Below are 19,218 nucleotides of genomic sequence, written 5' to 3' on the forward strand. Positions count from 1 at the left end.
TGAGAGTTCTGTTTTCTTCATGAACTCAACTCTCTTAATGATTAAAACCAAGAACACTTTCTCTGGGAACACACACAAAATAAGTTTCAGTGCTGTGCTTTCTGAATGATTGTGTCACAATCAGGAAAGCATAGCAGAAGTTATGATGGGTTTGCCAAGCACGGACATTCCTAGACGAAAACTGGAAATGTGGGTCACTCGTCTAGTTGCTTTGAAAAGCCGCCAAGTGGTTTTGCTCAACTTTAATTGTTTTAGTAAGCCATTTCATTGCCTGGATCACTCAGTTGGACCTAGCTGGATTTCATCGAAGCCAGGCATCACTGAGTGTTGTCATTGATAAACTCGTAGCCAGGGTCCCTTGAATGGAGTTCACTCTAGTCAACTGTAAGGTTTCAAGGTGCTTGCAAAGAATACTAGCAATAGCCTGTGGCCCGAATTAAGGCAAACTGAAGTTGTTTTTGAACTTGAAGTCAAATTTATCTTCTTTCTTTAACCAGAAAGTAACATTACACTTGCTATCAATGCCACCATGTTTACCTGCCAGCCTCACGTGAAAATGTGGTTGTGTGTGGTTCCCTCACTAGATACTCTGAGTTCCATTATGACTTAAAGTTCACTGAGTCTTGATATACAGGGAAATCTAAAGCAGTAAATCCTTCATAAATGGAATGGACCTCATTGTATTCTTTTTTGTTGAATTGTAACTCCAGACTTTCAAGCCACTGGATTCATTACAAAGTAACCAACCCAGGAAACCCATTCTAACTCATAGAAAATAAGATCGTGTCGTTATTGAAAACTGTAGTGGCTCACTTGAGTCTTTAGTTGGAGAAAAACAGTCCTCAGCCATATGATGAAGGTCAAGATTTTATCATTATCAGGCACTTTCCCAGGAGATAAAGCATAGCATTGTCCTTCCATAGCTGGTACATGCTGGTGAGAAAATAAAGATAACTGTGAGATGAAGAATATGAAACAATTCAGAGTCAGAGGTGAGGGGTCGCCATCACCAGAGAACTCAGAAAAGCTTCATGATTCTCGATGCACTAGATTAAGAATCAAGGCAGTACATAAACTGTATTTCATCTTTTTTTTTTGTAGGCCCATAATAGAAACCTACTCTCCATAGATTTTGATCATATGACCCGCACGGGAAAGATCTATGACGACCATCGAAAATTTACCCTTCGAATTCTTTATGACCAAGCTGGTAGACCTATTCTGTGGTCTCCTGTAAGCAGATATAATGAAGTGAACATCACATATTCACCTTCGGGATTGGTCACATTTATTCAAAGAGGAACCTGGAACGAAAAGATGGAATATGATCAGAGTGGAAAAATAATCTCAAGAACTTGGGCTGATGGAAAAATTTGGAGCTATACCTACTTAGAAAAAGTAAGTATGTGGAAGGGAAATGAATAAGAATATTGAAGGCGGCCCTAAGTACCCAATTTTATGAGAACCTTTTCAGGAGAAAAGTCTGTATTCTCATTGTATAAATAACAAAAATCCACTGTGAGCCTGTAAGGATGGGCTGTTTTTCAACTGAAAACATCCCCATCCCCACCCTCTGCCAAGTACTTTTTCAAGCTGACGTCAGGGTAATGGCTTGGCTTTCTACTCATTTGAACATATTTGTTCATTCCACTGAAAAGGTATCTGTATTATTATGAAAGCTCATACTGAGAGAAAATAGCTAGCAAATTCCAGCACTCTGTGTTAATGTTTCTCTGCTCTGGTAAAAGGCCTCTTACCCAACAAATAAGAAATTCCTTTTATGTGTGTGAGTGTGTAGCCAGTGAAATTTTTGTTGTACACATTTGAGGGCTAATTCTCAAAAGTCATTAGCCTGAGGGAGCAGTGGCAGAGATTACTAATTGGTAATAGTCTTTTGTGTGCTAAGCCTTCAACAGCATCCATAATGGGAACTTGTGCCCTCTGTCTGGAAGAAAAAGGATTATAATCCCACCACACGAAACATTGGTGAAACACTAGCCCCTACACAGCAGAATAGTTTCTCCTCCGATCATTACCAGTAGACAATAAGAACAATTAACCTTCATCCGCCATTGCCATATCTGATCTCCTCCTGAGATATGAAGTCTTTTCCTCTGGATTCAGTCATTTCAACTGAATTTATCATTCCTGAATTCATTCCTAGGAAAAGTAAAGGCTATTTTCCCCCAGGAAAATTCAAAGGCAACCAATTGCAAGATTACCCACAGGATCTCTTAGAAGTATCACGAGAGCTTATGGCGCACGTGGCAGAAAGAGGACAATCTGTGAGCTTCTGATATAACCCCAAAGTTTGGTTCTCAAAAGGCGCTGGCACCTGTAGCTCCATGTCATCGTCCAGTTAGTGGACTACATCCCAGAGTCAGTTGATGAAGAACTCCCCATGTCAGGACAAAGCAAAGTTTGCTTAGGAGCAAAAGGAAGAAGAGGTGATAGTCCTCTGCCTTTTCTATACTCCCTGGGTCCGTCCTTCCCTTCTGGGAAAGCTTTCAGGATGTGTAATCTGTATCCTACACAGGGGAAATCTGTGTCTCACAGAGCAAATCTTTCTTCTTTTGAATCTCAACAAAGAATGACTTGGAAAATCCTGTGGCTAAAGTCTACAGTGTCTAAAGCAATCAAACATTAATTGAATTCAAATATTTGGTAGCATCTATACATAGTCAAAATATTTGATAAGGCATCATTTATTGCTAAATTTGCTACATATGTACATTTTAAGAGATATGTATTTTAAGACCTGCATATTTTTTAAAATATGATGCCCCTGACTCAACAGTTCTCCTTGCACAGCTCCTCTGTGTGACTTGAGAGGTAGCCAGTAGTCCTTAGGGCACCCAGGAGGTTATTGCCTCAAGAGGGCCAGAATGAGCAAATTGCCTGAAGACAGTAACATCTAGGCCTCCTAAGACTCTTCCTGTGATGCTGTTTATATAATAAGAAAAACATCTATTGAAAACTTAAAATTCCGTTCCACGTGCAGTTTTCTCTGATAGCAGTGAGGAGATATGGTCTCTCTTTCTCAAAGTAACTGTTTATTTCATCCAATTTCCTTCTGGAATCACACAAAACAAACTTCATATCAGTTCTCTTTCTATAAGGTAAAATATTTAGTGGGCAACGGTTCCATCAAGCGAAACAACATAAAAGCACAGCGTGGGAGTATGTCCCTATATTCCCGGCCTTAACGAGGTAGAACCCAAGGGCTTCACAAATTCAAGGCCCCTGTGTGACCCTTTCTCAGAAATATGCAAAAAGGGAGCAGAAAACCCGGATGTATTCCTCATCTAGAATAATGTTGAGAGAAACTTCAATGATTTCCAATTGTTTACTGACCAGTGAAACAAGTCATTTGGCCTTTTAGTTATTGTGCCTTTTTTTCATGTGTAATTTATTCTTTAAATAAAAGGCTCACCACTTGTTTAAGCAATTATAGTGTACAAAAGTCCAAACCTACAAAATACATAATTATGGAATGCTTTCTTACTTACAAAATGGCTGCATTCATAAGATTTCTAATATCATCCATATTCTTGCCTTAATTTCCTAATTCATACTGAAATTGATTTTAGTATATTATTGTCACCAGTGATAAGCAACTAATTCACTGGATAAATGCACGGCTTAAATGAAATAATGTAATACAAAGCACAAAGATAGATAATTGAAAATAACTAGGGCTTGCTTCAACTTGATGGTAAATCAAAATAGGAACAAACAAAAGAAAAAGAGGAAAGGAATAAAAGAAAGGAATCTGAAATTTTTTTATTCAAAGGAAACTAAAGAAAGATGGTTGGATTTTATATACTTTTTCAGGAGCTTGCTGTTCTGGGGCTCCTTTTGGTCTTCCTAATCCTGTAGTTTAACATGGACTTTGCTACCACATTCGTTCAAGGAGACAGGAGAAGGGCAGGGATGAAGGTATTACTTCTTGTAGTACGTAGTAAGAATGATCAAAATTTAAAATCTCTTTTTTTTACTCCCAAATACTCCGGCATTATGTCTACAAGGTCTCTTGCCATGCTGACACCATGATTTATTGAAAATCAGAATCATACTTTTTTGCCTTAGCATAAAATAATGTTGTAAAAAATCGTTTGACTTTCTCTAGAGTAGGTGAAAGTTAAACATCATTTTGTGAACGATGCTTTGTACTCATTAGGAGAAAAATAATTATTTGGCTAAGGATTGTGGTTTCTTAAATAGTCTCTTCGCTATTAAGAAAATCAATTATTATTTCTTAGTTTTTCTGCATGTAGTCATTAATTTTCTGCCTAGATTTATGACACTTCTCTATGTTAATTATATTTTGAAGACCGGTGCAGCTAAGTTTGTATTATATCTAATGTAAATCTTTCAATTTTCTAAAAATCATTCTTACAAGCTCCATTTTTAAAATGCACTTAAATATATTTTATAATCATTTAATAAGATGGTTTAGTTTTGCACATTTACACAAAATTGCCTATTCGGGGTTGTTTTCAACGCCTCACTGCAGAGACAGAGCACAGTCTTGGGCTTGCCTTCCCAAGTAGCCCCACACTGCCCTCTGGTGGTTTTGTGAATACTATACCTTTTCAAATGTTTACTTTCATTTCTAGTCTTTTTCAAATAAGTTTCCAGTCATGATTGCTCTCCTTTATTTTCCTTCACAAAGGTTTCTTTTACGGTATACTAATCCATTAAAAAGCAAAATCCTCCCACTCTATTATTCGGACTAATAAGTAATGGCTTTTTATCCAGCAGTAGCACGGTGGACATTGGATAGACTCACAAGCATTGTTTTGGAACAAACTGATAATAATACCAATCCAAAGTGGAAAAGGCAGCCAAATAGAGCTAAACGGTATTGTGACAACAAAACAATTGCATTCAGGGGATTGCTAATCATGTCTTCCATGTTCTTTTTTTTATCATTAGCAGGAAGTTTTAAAGCAGACTTTGGAGGGTGGGGGCTTTGGAGGCAACTCAGAGTCAGTACCATAGAGGCCAGAGCTCAGGCACTAGTTTGCTATAGACTAGAGGAAACAAACAGGGAAAAGAGTACAATAACAACACAGTGTAAATTTTTGGCAAAGCTAGCACAAAGGCTGGAACAGGCAGGATGCTACAGGATAATGTGTGGCAGCCATATGGTGATTGTCCCTGGCCCACACCACAAGTGACAGATGTCATCTGTTCTTGGAAAACTGACAAAAGAGAGTGGAATGGAGCTGGAAAATCAGACTTTCGGAGTGGAAATAATACAAAGGTATTTTCACCAATTACTGCATCTACCCACCCACATCAATGTTCTACCACCTGCTGTTCCATTCATAGGAACAATTCCTCCTGGTTCTATGGAGTTTGCATTGATGGGAGAGAGCGGGCCTCTCTTCATGTCCTTGGGCCTGCACAGGAGCATGCCTTTTGTTCAGGAGGGTTCGCAGATCACAGTGATAGAGCTACAAGATGTGGCAAGCTGCAAAGGTTCCATTTGACAGGGTTTGTGCATCTATTTCTGGATCTCCAGGCATAACGTTGGTAGAAAAGAAACAATGACTAACCGAACAAATAGGCACTGATTTCATGGCATTGACATGCAACTGAAAAATCAATAATTTTCAGAAGTATAGGAGGGATGTGCCATTGCATAACACACACATAATATTGCATCATGATTCTGCCACTTTGAAAATTCAAGTTGCCTGTGCTTACGTAATTAAAATTCAGAATTATTCGTGTGATATTCATGTAGAAAATGAAAAGATGCCTATTGTTTTCGTAACATCTAGTTCAGAAGTTGAACTTAATAGTTTGTTTGGTAAGGTAATTCTCAAAAGAGTTAAGCTCCCTTAAAGAATTATATTAGAGTGCCTGGGGTGGATAAGTTTTATTTTCATCAAAAAACAAAAATTAAACCACTGAAGATGCAGCACAGTATATAAAAGTGTTTGCTACACAGGCATAAGGATTTGAGCTCAAATCCCCAGCAGACACATAAAGAGCTAGGCATGCATAGCTTCACACTTGCCCGTAAATCCAGTGCTGCAGGAAACAGAGACAGGAGGGTTGTTGGGACTTACTGACCACCAGAATAGCTCCAGATTCATTGAAAAACAATTTCTCAAAAGAATAAAGCAGAAGGTTAGAGAACAGGATACCCAACATTCCTCTCTGGCCTGTACAAGTGCATATACAGATGTATATGCCCACATACATACATGCACACGCACCACACATATGCAAATGAAGTAAATTCTTTTAAAAATGAATTTTAACTGACAGTGAACTAGAATCTTCCCTCAAATAGTGCTTTTGTGGTTTTTTTTTTTATAAATTGATACTGATTTTCTTATTCTCTGGTCCTGGGGACTCAATTTACAACCTCATACACGCTAGGCATGTATCAGTGAGTTATATTCTCAAGCTTTTCAAAGGCGCTTATTTTGAGACAGTCTTTCTAAGTAGCTAAGGCTGGCCTTAAACTCACTCTGTATCCCAGGGAAGTCTTGACTTTGTGACCCTTCTGCCCTCTGCCTCTTGAGTAACCTGGATTACAGGCCTGTGCCATCAGGCCTGGCTTATGTTTCTATTTAAAGATTATAAAAATATCAACCAATATTTATTAATATTTATATTTATTATATTTAAAGTATTATACTATGACAAATAAGTGATCATAAATTACAAATCTATTGTGTGTTGGGGGTATATAACTAGAGAATTCTTCACTTCTAGTGCATCACTCCCTTAATATTAAAACATGAATCAGATTGAAACATGAAGAATTAAAGTATATATTTAAAAACATGTATAAGAATAGACAATGTGCATTTTTTTCAGGAAGACATGGACTAAATAAAATCAACACATTTAGGTGGCTCAAAGTTAATACCTGATACACCCTATCCACGCTTTACCTCCCCCCAATCCATCTCTACATAGAAGTAGCAGTGACCTTTCTCACATATCAACCTGACTGTTTCTCCCACCTCCTCAAGGATGTGCTTCCACTTGATTCAAGCTTTACGGTGGCTCCCCTATTGCAAACAGGCTTAAGAACAAATGCCTATAACCTCACAGCATATTCTAGATTCAGCTGCATTTTTACCATTCGCTGCCACTACCCCCAAACCACACACGTTCTAGCCAAACAAAATTCCACTCATTCTATAGGAAAATGACCATTTTCATAGGCTCCCTTAATCCTCAGCCTCCTCCTAACAAAGGAGGGGCTTTGCCAGAAGTCCTCTGTCTGTCAGCATGATATATCTCCCTGTCTTTGCCTGGCTAGGCTCTAGTCATCATTTATGTCTCATCTCGACTGTCCTGTCCCCAATAAGTTTACTCTGGCCTCATAAGTCTGGGATAATTCTTCCACCTCTACTTTCCAGAAGTACTTTGTATATGCTCTGTCTTAACTCATTTCATATTATATACTATAATTGCTTGGGTACTGCAAATCCCATGAAAGGAAATACCATTTTTGTGTTACTACTGAATCCACCAGGATCTGCCTCAATCCCTGGTACACAGTAATTGCTAGATAAATTTATGTTAAATGGATGAGCATGTGTTTCTTTTAATCTCTTCAACATTGGTTTTATAAATGATAGTATTTTGGTTTTGTCTCGTTTCAGTCTGTGATGCTTCTCTTACACAGTCAGCGGCGTTACATCTTTGAGTATGACCAATCAGATTGCCTACTGTCGGTCACCATGCCTAGTATGGTGCGCCACAGCTTACAAACCATGCTTTCAGTGGGCTACTACCGTAACATCTACACTCCGCCAGACAGCAGCACTTCTTTGATCCAAGACTACAGTCGAGATGGCCGACTGCTACAGACTCTGCATCTAGGGACTGGGCGCAGAGTTTTGTACAAGTACACAAAGCAAGCAAGACTGTCTGAGATTCTCTATGACACCACTCAGGTCACACTGACGTATGAAGAGTCTTCTGGAGTGATTAAGACAATACACCTGATGCATGATGGGTTTATCTGCACAATCAGATACAGGCAAACAGGTTTGTTATGAAAGTGGGTGGCATTATATACTGTCATTCATATTCTTTTATAATTTTTATGATCACATTCATAAAAAGAAATGTTAACCTCTGTTAACAAGTTTCTGTTTACTTCTCATACTGTCTTCCACTCTAAATTTAAAACGCGTTACAGCTACCTGAAAGCTGATTCGTTAATAGCATATATGGTATTTCTGTCTCTTTCAGTTTTCAAAGCAATTGCAACTTCAGTACTTATCTTAACCCTGTACTTGTTCATATCCACCCCTGCATCTTCCCAAAGATCTATGTACAAGACATTAAGGTCAGAAACTAGCTCAAGCCCAGGGTAACCTCTATAAGCCTCAGTTGATGACAAAAGTCAGAATTCTAGGATTTATTTCAGCCTTTGGATTCATAACATGTCCAAAGCCAGACAGTTACTTGAATGCTCAACATTCAAGTAACCTGAAAACCTGACCAGCTGACTTTGTAGAAAAGGTTAAATAAAACAAACACATTTTTCCAATGATGATAGCAAGAAAGTCTTACATAATATCAGTTTTTCCCTCTGGGCTACTGGATGGGTTATTACTTCAATAGTCCCTATAATTAAATTGTTCTGTAATTACGTTATACAATATTTTCAATGTCTAGTGACTAATATAAATGCACACGTAAATACACACACATACAACACACACACACACACACACACACACACACACACACACACACACACACGCCCAGGCATCAGACATCAGAGACAAATTTATAAAAAGGATATAATTTTGGATATAAAAGTATCAGTACTTAATCAAAAAATATCTGCGATTGTTCCTGTTTATCAGATGGCTCCTTTCTCTTTTTATTTTGGTTCTTCCAGGACCTCTTATTGGACGTCAGATTTTCCGATTCAGTGAAGAAGGTCTTGTGAATGCACGATTTGACTACAGTTACAACAACTTCCGTGTCACCAGCATGCAAGCTGTGATCAATGAGACCCCTTTGCCCATAGATCTATACCGATACGTTGATGTTTCTGGTAGAACAGAACAGTTTGGAAAATTCAGTGTAATTAACTATGATCTAAATCAGGTTATAACTACTACAGTAATGAAGCACACCAAGATCTTCAATGCCAATGGACAAGTCATTGAAGTCCAATATGAGATCCTAAAGGCAATTGCCTACTGGATGACTATTCAGTATGATACTATGGGCCGGATGGTCATATGTGACATAAGGGTAGGAGTAGATGCCAATATCACAAGGTACTTCTATGAATATGATGCTGACGGGCAACTTCAAACTGTTTCTGTGAATGACAGAACCCAGTGGCGTTATAGTTATGATCTGAATGGAAACATCAATCTCTTGAGCCATGGGAATAGTGCTCGTCTTACACCTCTCCGATACGACCTCCGAGACCGCATTACTAGACTAGGAGAAATTCAGTATAAAATGGATGAAGATGGTTTTCTGAGACAGAGAGGAAATGATATATTTGAGTATAATTCTAATGGTCTGCTGCAGAAAGCCTACAATAAGGTTTCGGGTTGGACTGTACAGTATTACTATGATGGGCTTGGGCGACGTGTTGCCAGTAAGTCTAGCCTAGGAGAGCATCTCCAATTCTTTTATGCAGACCTTGCCAACCCTATAAGAGTCACTCATCTGTACAACCACACAAGCTCAGAGATTACATCTCTTTATTATGATCTCCAAGGTCACCTTATTGCCATGGAGTTAAGTAGTGGGGAAGAATATTATGTAGCCTGTGATAATACAGGCACTCCACTAGCTGTGTTCAGCAGCCGGGGTCAGGTCATAAAGGAGATTCTGTATACGCCTTATGGTGACATCTACCACGATACTTACCCTGACTTTCAAGTCATAATCGGTTTTCATGGAGGACTCTATGATTTTCTTACGAAATTAGTGCATCTAGGGCAAAGGGATTATGATGTTGTTGCTGGCAGATGGACCACACCTAATCATCACATATGGAAGCAGTTGAACCTTCATCCCAAACCATTCAACCTGTACTCCTTTGAGAATAACTATCCAGTTGGCAAAATTCAAGATGTCGCAAAGTATACCACAGGTATTAAGTTGAATACAATTAAGCTGAACTTGAACTAACTTAGTGCTGGCCATTTTATTACATAATCTCAATGCCTTTGTAGAGATGCTCCTTCTTCACGCCACCTTTTTCAGAGTAAGAAAGGCATGTCACTTTTCGTCAGATACAGTGCTTTTGCTTTTACTTTATTATTCTTTCCCTTTAAGCTATTTCTATGTTTTATCCTTAAAAGCTTGCCAATGTACTCTCATAAAACAATTAGGATTAAATTAATCAGAAATAAACCCAGTGTCACAATCCATGTGGTCTTAAAACCAGTACCATATTATCAGTTTCACTACAGTGAACTGAGCCAATTCCTGGGATTGCCCACAGGCCAATAGATTTCCCTACAAAGGGGAAAGGATATTGTTTTTGAGGGAATCAAATAAGGGCGAACTGTTACTTTACCTTCCCACTGTCTAAACATTTACAGCAGAAGCATATCTCTCAAGTTTGGAAACAGTTTTGATTGCCTTTTTTTTCTTTTAAATTTTGTATCTCATAGATATTGGCAGTTGGTTGGAGCTCTTTGGTTTCCAGTTACATAATGTACTACCTGGATTTCCCAAACCAGAACTAGAAAACTTGGACTTAACTTACGAGCTTCTTCAGCTTCAGACAAAAACTCAAGAGTGGGACCCTGGAAAGGTTAGTACAAATTTTAGCTAAGAAAAAAAAAAACAGAAAAACATCTAATAAAAATTATATTCTATACTTTGATTATTTCTTTGAGGGGCTATTTTTAAATGACTTATGAGGAGGCTTCCATAAGGAAAAGATCAGAAAAGTGCAGCTTTGAGAAGGGGAAAAACTAGGAGATTTCTTGATGACTGCTGCAATAAATACTTAAGAGGAAAGAGGATTGTAACTTCTTAAATTCTGAAATCAGCTAGCAACAGCAATATAGGATTCTATACAGAGAAAAACTACATGCTAAGGCATGGAAGCATTAGATTTCAAACTGTCCAATCATTTCAAGGATGATGCCTTATGAACATGAAAATAAAACTGTTTTGATAAAGAAAACCATATACAGACATAATAAACAAAGATACTACATTTCATGGGGAGAAAGTCTTGAAAAACCATGAATGCTGAAATAACCATGTGTAGGCCAATGATTTCATGAAGGCTAGAGGAGATAAACAGAAAGGAAAAGGAAGTAAGAAAAGAAAATGGAAATTCAGGTGGGAAAACTTGATATTTAGGCAAAAAAAATTATAAGGGAAAGGAAGTCCTAAGTACAAATATAGTGTAGAGTTATATCTTTTATAAACATATATTGACTGAGTTTTCTGTCCTGCCGGGTTTCCACAGTCATTAAGTCCCAAAGAAATCACACAGAGTCCTACGTTAGTTATAAAAAGATTGGCCCATTAGCTCAGGCTTCTTAATAACTCTTATAACTTATATTAGCCCATTATTCTTGTCTATATTAGACACAGGGCTCAATACCTTATTCGGCAGGGCGGTCACATCTTGCTGCTTCTGTGGCTAGGTGAGGACTGCAGACTAGAACTTCCCTCTTCCCAGAATTCTCCTGTTCTCACTGACCCAGCTCTACTTCCTATCTGGTTGTCCTGCCTATACTTCCTGCCTGGCTACTGGCCAATCAGCATTTATTTAAAATATAATTGATGGACTACAGACCATTGTACCACACCAAATATATGTAATATTTGTGGTGTTTATAACTAAAAGCCATTTTTTAAAATGTTAGAAGTTATTGAAAACTGGGAGGGTTAATAGTCTTTTCTCTTTTTTAGCAAGTTTGAAATGTGCCCAAGTAAAAAAAAAATATAAAAAGATCAGCATGTCTTTTATATTTTTATAGTTTTTTCTGTTATTTATAAGGCCGTGAGTGACTGAAGGCAGAAACTAAGCTTTGCACACTATTTCCAATCTCACTGTGCACAATGTATCCCTCTGCATGCAGTAATCTCACATAGCTAGTGTCAATTAGATTGCTGAATGTAAGATCTGTGTTTTGAGCGAGCTAGCCTGTACAAAGTTCCTTCTATGCCCCTCCCTCTAAGGCACAGGGAACATCACAGAGAAAGTGGCATGAAGATCCTAAGAAGCAGAGGTTGGAGGAAATGCTGCAGAAACAGCTTATTAGGGGCATGACAAGGAGTTACATTCAGAAACTCTCAGCAGCTCTGGTTGTCTATACCAGACTAATGCTAGATCAGTCTAATCAGTGTTCCAGCATTGGGGTAGGGCTACAAAATCTCACTACTAGTTGAGAAGTTACAGGCACTCAATGACTACCAGGGCAAAGTGTGGGGTCTTCAAGTGTGGGGTCTGTGGTAAGTTGTGCACACTACAGTAGATAGCCCTATGCCTCCATGCACATGGGCAACACTAACTGGACTAATTGGACTTGGTAGGGTGTACAAATATAAAAGGATGGAGTGCGCTTTGGGGTCAAATACCTGGAAGAAGCTCCAAGTAAGGAGTAAGGAACAGATTTGACCAAAATAAAATATATTTGTGTTGAGTGGGAAATTTTCAGAAACCGGTAGCCACAAGTACATGCTGAAAATAGAAAAACCAAAACGGAAAGTTTCTTGTAGCTCTGAGATTGTGGGATAACATGTTTGAACATATTTTCTTACACTCAACTAAAGTAAGCTGTAAAACAGCTGAGAAATCAGTACCTGTCTACCTTCTGTTTTCCCAATCTTTGATGTAGATATTCCAGCGTGGGCTTTTGTTTTAAATAATGACCAAGTTAAAACTAAGAGAAAGAATCACCTTTGCCAGCCTTTTCTTCCCGATAATCACCAGGCTTCCATCTGGTATCTAACCTTGTGCTACATTTGCCCTGTGCCTTCTCTCCTAGGTGATCCTGGGCATTCAGTGTGAGCTCCAGAAACAGCTCAGGAATTTCATTTCCTTGGATCAGCTTCCTATGACTCCTCAGTACAATGAGGGGCGGTGCCTTGAAGGAGGGAAAACACCAAGGTTTTCTGCCGTCCCTTCTGTCTTTGGCAAAGGTATAAAATTTGCCATCAAAGAGGGCGTAGTGACGGCTGATATTATAGGAGTAGCCAATGAAGATAGCAGACGTCTTGCTGCCATTCTCAACAATGCCCATTACCTGGAAAACCTGCATTTTACCATAGAAGGGAGGGACACTCACTATTTCATTAAGCTTGGGTCTCTGGAGGAGGATCTTGTGCTCATTGGTAACACTGGGGGGAGGCGGATTCTGGAGAATGGTGTCAATGTCACTGTGTCTCAGATGACTTCAGTGTTGAATGGAAGGACTAGACGTTTTGCAGATATTCAACTGCAGCACGGAGCTCTGTGCTTCAATATCCGGTATGGAACGACTGTTGAAGAGGAGAAGAACCACGTGTTGGAGATGGCCAGACAGCGAGCGGTGGCCCAGGCCTGGCTTCAGGAGCAGAGGAGGCTACAGGAAGGGGAAGAAGGGATTCGGGCATGGACAGAGGGGGAAAAACAGCAGCTTTTGAGCACTGGGAGGGTGCAAGGGTATGATGGGTATTTTGTCTTGTCTGTTGAGCAGTATTTAGAACTTTCAGACAGTGCCAACAATATTCACTTTATGAGACAGAGCGAAATAGGCAGGAGGTAACAAAAGAAATCTCTGCCTTTGCGTCACCAAAGACTGCCTGTTTTTAAAACAAAAAAATAATGGTTTATTGTATTGGTTTTCTAGATCAGAACTCTGTATGTGTAAATATGGAGGAAAAACATATCCAACTGCCTTTCAATGTGACAGAAGATGGTATTTTAATATTGTTTGTTTAAACTCTTTAAGAAATGACAGAGATTTTTAGTTCTTGTGTGGCAGTATTCAAAAGAACACAAGCTGAACTCAAACAGCTAACACAAATGTTTTTAGAAGCACCACTTTCAATTTGTTGAGCCATGCATATGTTCAACTACATGAAAAGAACCCAAGGCTCTCAATTTCTAGTGTGACACCAAGTTTCACATCTAACTGTTGGCAGGACTTCCAGGCTACTTGAAAGTGTGGTGCAACAGTAGCTGAACCTTTAATCTCAAAAGACTGCCAGCCCCTGCACATTGTCCAGATCTGTTAGAGGAAACTTAAAAGGAAATCTAAAATGTCTTCAAGCACCATCTCCTGGAGTCGGAAACTGTTTTCCCTCCTTCCCTGGTTTTTCCTCCTTGCTTGTTAAAAAGTAAATGCCATGTTGTTGTGCTGTGTTTTGGCGTGTGGTGGCTGGCTTCGGTCTACTGTGCCTTGCTGTGGGTGCAGTAAGCAGGCAGAAGAGCCACTGTTTTGCTTGTGTGTACATGATACCAAAGCAGCTGGTCAATGTGACCTCCCTCATATAATCTGTTTTGACTCAATTTTTTATCCATTTGCCCAGCTGTATTGGTGTCATGTAAACATAGCTTTTATTAACCTGGATAGGAATTTCTCATTTATATATAGGGTGTGCTTTGGTCATTAGTAATACAGTTTCACATTAGTAATCCAGTATTTATACACTAATCCAATGGCTTGTGCACATGAAAGGTAATATACTAAAAAGTATCTGGTACAATAGAAGAGGTTTTAACAGGTGTACGGGCCTGTGTTGCTGATAAACATATTAAACTACTGCAGAAATTCCCAAGAGCCGAAATCTTAGAAACAATAGACCTTGTATTAAAGTGAAAAAGAGACAAAGGCCAACATAATAAGAGTCGCTGCCTCATCATTTCTTCCCATTTAGATTCATCTTTCAAATGGACAATTTTGTATAGAATCTCTCCCAGTCATATGTAGAAAATTGAATTAAGTGAAGCCTTTCCAACTTCAAGCATTTCAACTAATTACAGAAGGGCAGACTAGTTTTTTTTTACCATCATAATTTATGTGGCTATTTTAGTTCTCTGTCTTTAATCCATTTATTTTTATTTAACCATCTATTCCACCTAGGAAAATGACTATTTTCAAGAGGGGTCGCTTGTTTCATAATCGCTCAAAAAAGGGTCAGAGTTGATATCAATGTCTGCTGCAGTTTCTCAGTGTCTTATGACTCCTGCAGCTAAAGAAGCCACTTGGTGAGCTTAGAGATGTGTGCCCATTGACAAAGAGGCAGTTTATAAAATGCTATGTAATTGCAAGTTGCCACAAATGAAAATTCATGACAGCACAATGTACCCGGTAGAAAATTCCCATGAGACAGCATCTACCCTCACATCACCAGGTGAACATTTGCTATGTCTGGAGGAGAATTTATGATGGACTGTTCATTCAGATTCTTTCCAGTTACTACCTAAATGCAATATGGGCTTTATGATGACAGTTTCATTGGAAATATGCAAAGTCAAAATCCTGGCTCATGTTAAGATTTTTTTTAAAGAATGTGACTCTCATTATACAAAGAAGAATAAGGGAGAGGAAAAGGACCCCAGAAAATAGTAGGGGAAGGTGTATTAAAATATTTCATTCTTAAAACCTTCAGGCTCAGATCATTACATACTTATACATGCACTGAGGATGGGGGAAGGAAGAAAGAGAGAATTCATGAGGAACTCATCATTTATCTTTGTAATTGGAAACACATCAGCTCAAGATATTGTTAATCCAGACTAAAATCCCAGTGTAGGGTTTTTTTCCTGAATAAGGCTTGTGTCATCATTACAGTATTTATTCACAATGAAATTCTGAACAGTTCCACAAACTTGTTGAAAATTTGAATACCTCCACACCAACCTAAAAGTAGACCTTAAGTTTCTAGAACCTCTGACATTCTTTTAAGTCAATGGGAAAATAGTTTGTTAACTGTATATAAAAGTGCATTCTTAAACGTGGTGTATTTTTATCACTAACCCAGTGTGTCAATATTGGAGTCTATTTTGCTTCTATTTTAAGTGATTGCACTCTTTTGCAATTCACTAATGATGGATCATTTTCAAACTGCTTTAAATAAGCATTAGAAACAAATATTTGAAACTATCCCTTCCTAGTAATTACCCTGAACTGTGCGATTCTAGTTTGTAATACGTATTTAGTTAGTTTGTGCCTTTGGTTACCTAAACTTATACTTGTATTATATTCAGGAAATGCACTTTTTATCACTTACAGCTGTGGTTTTACTACTGCCTTGAACTATTATTGTTCTCTTTACAACTCCTAAAGTTTTGAGGAGGAAAAGAAAAACCAAAAGGTTAACACTACAAGTCGCAAATCTAAGAGAAACATTTTGGCATTTCTTGATAAGAATATGAAGATATTAAGTATAGTGCTTCCTGTTAGCAGGATAGAAAGGATGCTTTCACTGAGCTTTAGTTTTGAAATTTAAACGAAAGAACAACTCATTTGTGTTTCCTGATAACAGTACAGCTTTGAGGAGAAAGCACATGCAATTTCTCACACACAAAAGACTTACACAACACAGCTACATATACCACTCAAGTAGGTTAAAGTGAGAAAATAGTATTTGGATGTTCCTGTGAGGAACATTCTGGGGGAGATGCAGGAAATACTGTGACTGCTTTTTTTTTCCTTAGGCCCATTTCATTTGTGCTTTTAAGTTTTAATTTGGTTTACTGTTGCATACAGTCTAGAGATCCAAATGAGCTGAAAAGTTCTAAATTTAAGAGATTTTTAAATCATGTATTTTTTTAGTTGTCATTCTAATCATTAATGATTGGAAGCATGATTCTGGAAGGAAAGAAAAACAAAGCTCAATTCATTCTTTCAGCAAAACTCTTGTCATAGAAATAAGTATATGTTTTATTTTTAACCCAACAAAAGAATGTATAAAATAAGTATGTCATTTATGGTCAATTCATCTAGGAGATCTATAATATATAGACTGCATATATGAAATACAATATATACAACATAGCCAAATATATGAAAACATGGTGATGTATAATTTGAAATTCATATGCTACATACATAGCAAGGTTATCATATATATCATTCCATTATAACTTTAATTAGATTTTTAGTTTTCATTACTGTGGACACAGTTTCATCTCATCACTTATTTCTGCATTTTCTTTCTTTCTTTCCCATTAGACCTGTTCCCACAGTAACTTTACCTGAGAGTTCAGGCAAAGTTTTCACATTTCTGCAGATTTGTTTGTGTTAAGAGCAATGAAAGCAAAAGTACAATAATCAAGTATTTAAAGAAAAATTGAAGGGAATGGAGTGTCTTCTAGCTTGTAGGGAAACATATGCCTACAGATTGGATGCCACATTCTTGTTTTCTTGGAGGAACTCACATATACATAGCTGACCTGGCAAATATTTCAGATCTCAGACTGCTGTTCTGCAGTCTTCTGTAAGGTCTTTATACTGCAAAGAAAACAAAAACCAAAAAAAGAGCAAAAGAACAAACAAAAAAACAAACAAAAAAATAAAGCAAAACAAAAACAAAAAAAAAACAGAAACAATTCAACCACAAAATTGTGACTTATTTCAGTGTGTCCTTCATGTGAAAGCTGTTAAGGAACAAATATACTACTGTGTGTAAGAAGAAATTGCTTCCTAAACAGTAATTGAACATACTTAGAGTTAAACTTGCTGTGGATTTTGTCTTGGCAGTTGTCATCTTACATTATTTGTCAAAGGAAATGTGTTTGGCAGTTAAAAATCTTTCCTTAGATTTAGTGGTGGACTTTAACCTCTTAAATAAATGTTAGTATATCAGATTGTGTCCTTGAAAAATATTTTACGTGTATGAATCATGACAGTGTCTAAATCTTTACTGTTCTTCTGGCAAAAGCATCAGTAAGAAGAAAGGTGAAAAGGAGAAGTACAGCCTTTATGTTAGAAAAGTACTCTTTTTAGCTGCTTTCTTTTTCATGAAAAGTAAAGATGTTTACAGTGTATGCCAAGATTTTCAGTTTCTATGTAACAACAGTTAGAAATTCTAATCATACTGAAAATTGTGTTATTATGGCCTGAGCCATGTCGCTAGGAAACAATAGGTTCCAATTTTGTATTCCTGCTCTCCTGTGCTGAAAAGTGACTGGATACTGTACAGGTTCATGTTCTCTGGCTGCAGTTCAATGGTCTTTTGCATTTTGCTCTGGCTTTCAGGCCAGAAGCATGCATTTTTCTACAAGAGCATCACAACAACATGCTGTAAATATTTGAAGTTAAACGTTACGTGTCAATATTTGAAAGAAAAGTACTTTGAATATTTCGTTTTTAAAAAATAAAATGGCAAATGAATGTTGTGTCCCATTTTCTTCATGCGCCAAACTGCGTCCTTACATCAGGCTGGACAACTGTGTCCCCAAGTCAGGCTGGTCAACTGTGTCCCCAAGTCAGTCTGATCAACTGTGTCCCCAAGTCATGCTGGCTAATTGTGTCCCCAAGTCAGGCTGGCCCACTACTGCCCCAAGTCAGGTTGGCCAACTGCATCCCCAAGTCAGGCTGGCCAACTGAGATCAGAAAATTGGCTCCTTGGCAGGGAACAATAAGGAGCACATTATTTTGAAAAGTTTGGTGAGTGCAAAAATCAAAAGGGTACTAATCTTAGGCAGAAGTCTCTATTTTTATACAAATAGGATCTGTGACACAAATGACTATCTAATAAACAAAGAAGAGTGACCAGTGAATTTTAATGCTTCCAGGTTATGACTTCTTTTTTTGTTTTGTTTTGTTTTTCAAGACAGGTTATGACTTCTTAAAAGGTTTGCTCTGTCTTTTTGGTGCCTTCCAAGCAATAAAGGAAAATTAAATTAAAAAAAAAATACCTGATAGTGAAGAGCTAGAAGACCAGGGTGTCTAAATTCATTGCCAAAAAAGGATGTTTGGACACAGGAGTGGCGATCATGACAGACTATTAAAAAAAAAAAACAGCTCCATATAGGCCCTATACCTCAGAATATGACAATTGACATTTGTCATTTATTTCAAACAAAAAAAAACATTTTTAGATGAGACTATAAATTGTGGCCAATAGGACTGTTGAAATAGGGCTGCTAGTTTGTTCCCGGCTGCTTAGCCCCAAAATAATCACACAGAAACTGTATTAATTAAATCACTGCTTGGCCCATTAGCTCTAGCTTCTTATTGGATAACTCTTATATATTAATTTAACCCATTTTCATTAATCTGTGTATCACCACAT

The 19,218-nt window shown here is 37.8% G+C and overlaps 1 protein-coding gene across 1 annotated transcript in view; it reads left to right on the forward strand.

The window, feature by feature from the left end:
* LOC121443414 (teneurin-1) overlaps positions 1-17,510 on the forward strand; it is a 348,703-nt gene extending 331,193 nt beyond the window's left edge. Inside the window, exons 25-29 of the mRNA XM_041645172.1 lie at positions 1,102-1,398; positions 7,641-8,028; positions 8,894-10,114; positions 10,641-10,783; positions 12,981-17,510. Of these exons, the coding sequence (XP_041501106.1) occupies positions 1,102-1,398; positions 7,641-8,028; positions 8,894-10,114; positions 10,641-10,783; positions 12,981-13,739 (2,808 nt within the window). The 3' untranslated portion in view covers positions 13,740-17,510. The remainder of the gene's footprint in view (positions 1-1,101; positions 1,399-7,640; positions 8,029-8,893; positions 10,115-10,640; positions 10,784-12,980) is intronic.
* The last annotated feature ends 1,708 nt before the right edge of the window (positions 17,511-19,218 follow it).

Source organism: Microtus oregoni, unplaced genomic scaffold, assembly GCF_018167655.1.
Source record: "Microtus oregoni isolate MIOR12 unplaced genomic scaffold, Mior012 000106F_ref0000393, whole genome shotgun sequence".
NCBI lineage: Eukaryota > Metazoa > Chordata > Mammalia > Rodentia > Cricetidae > Microtus > Microtus oregoni.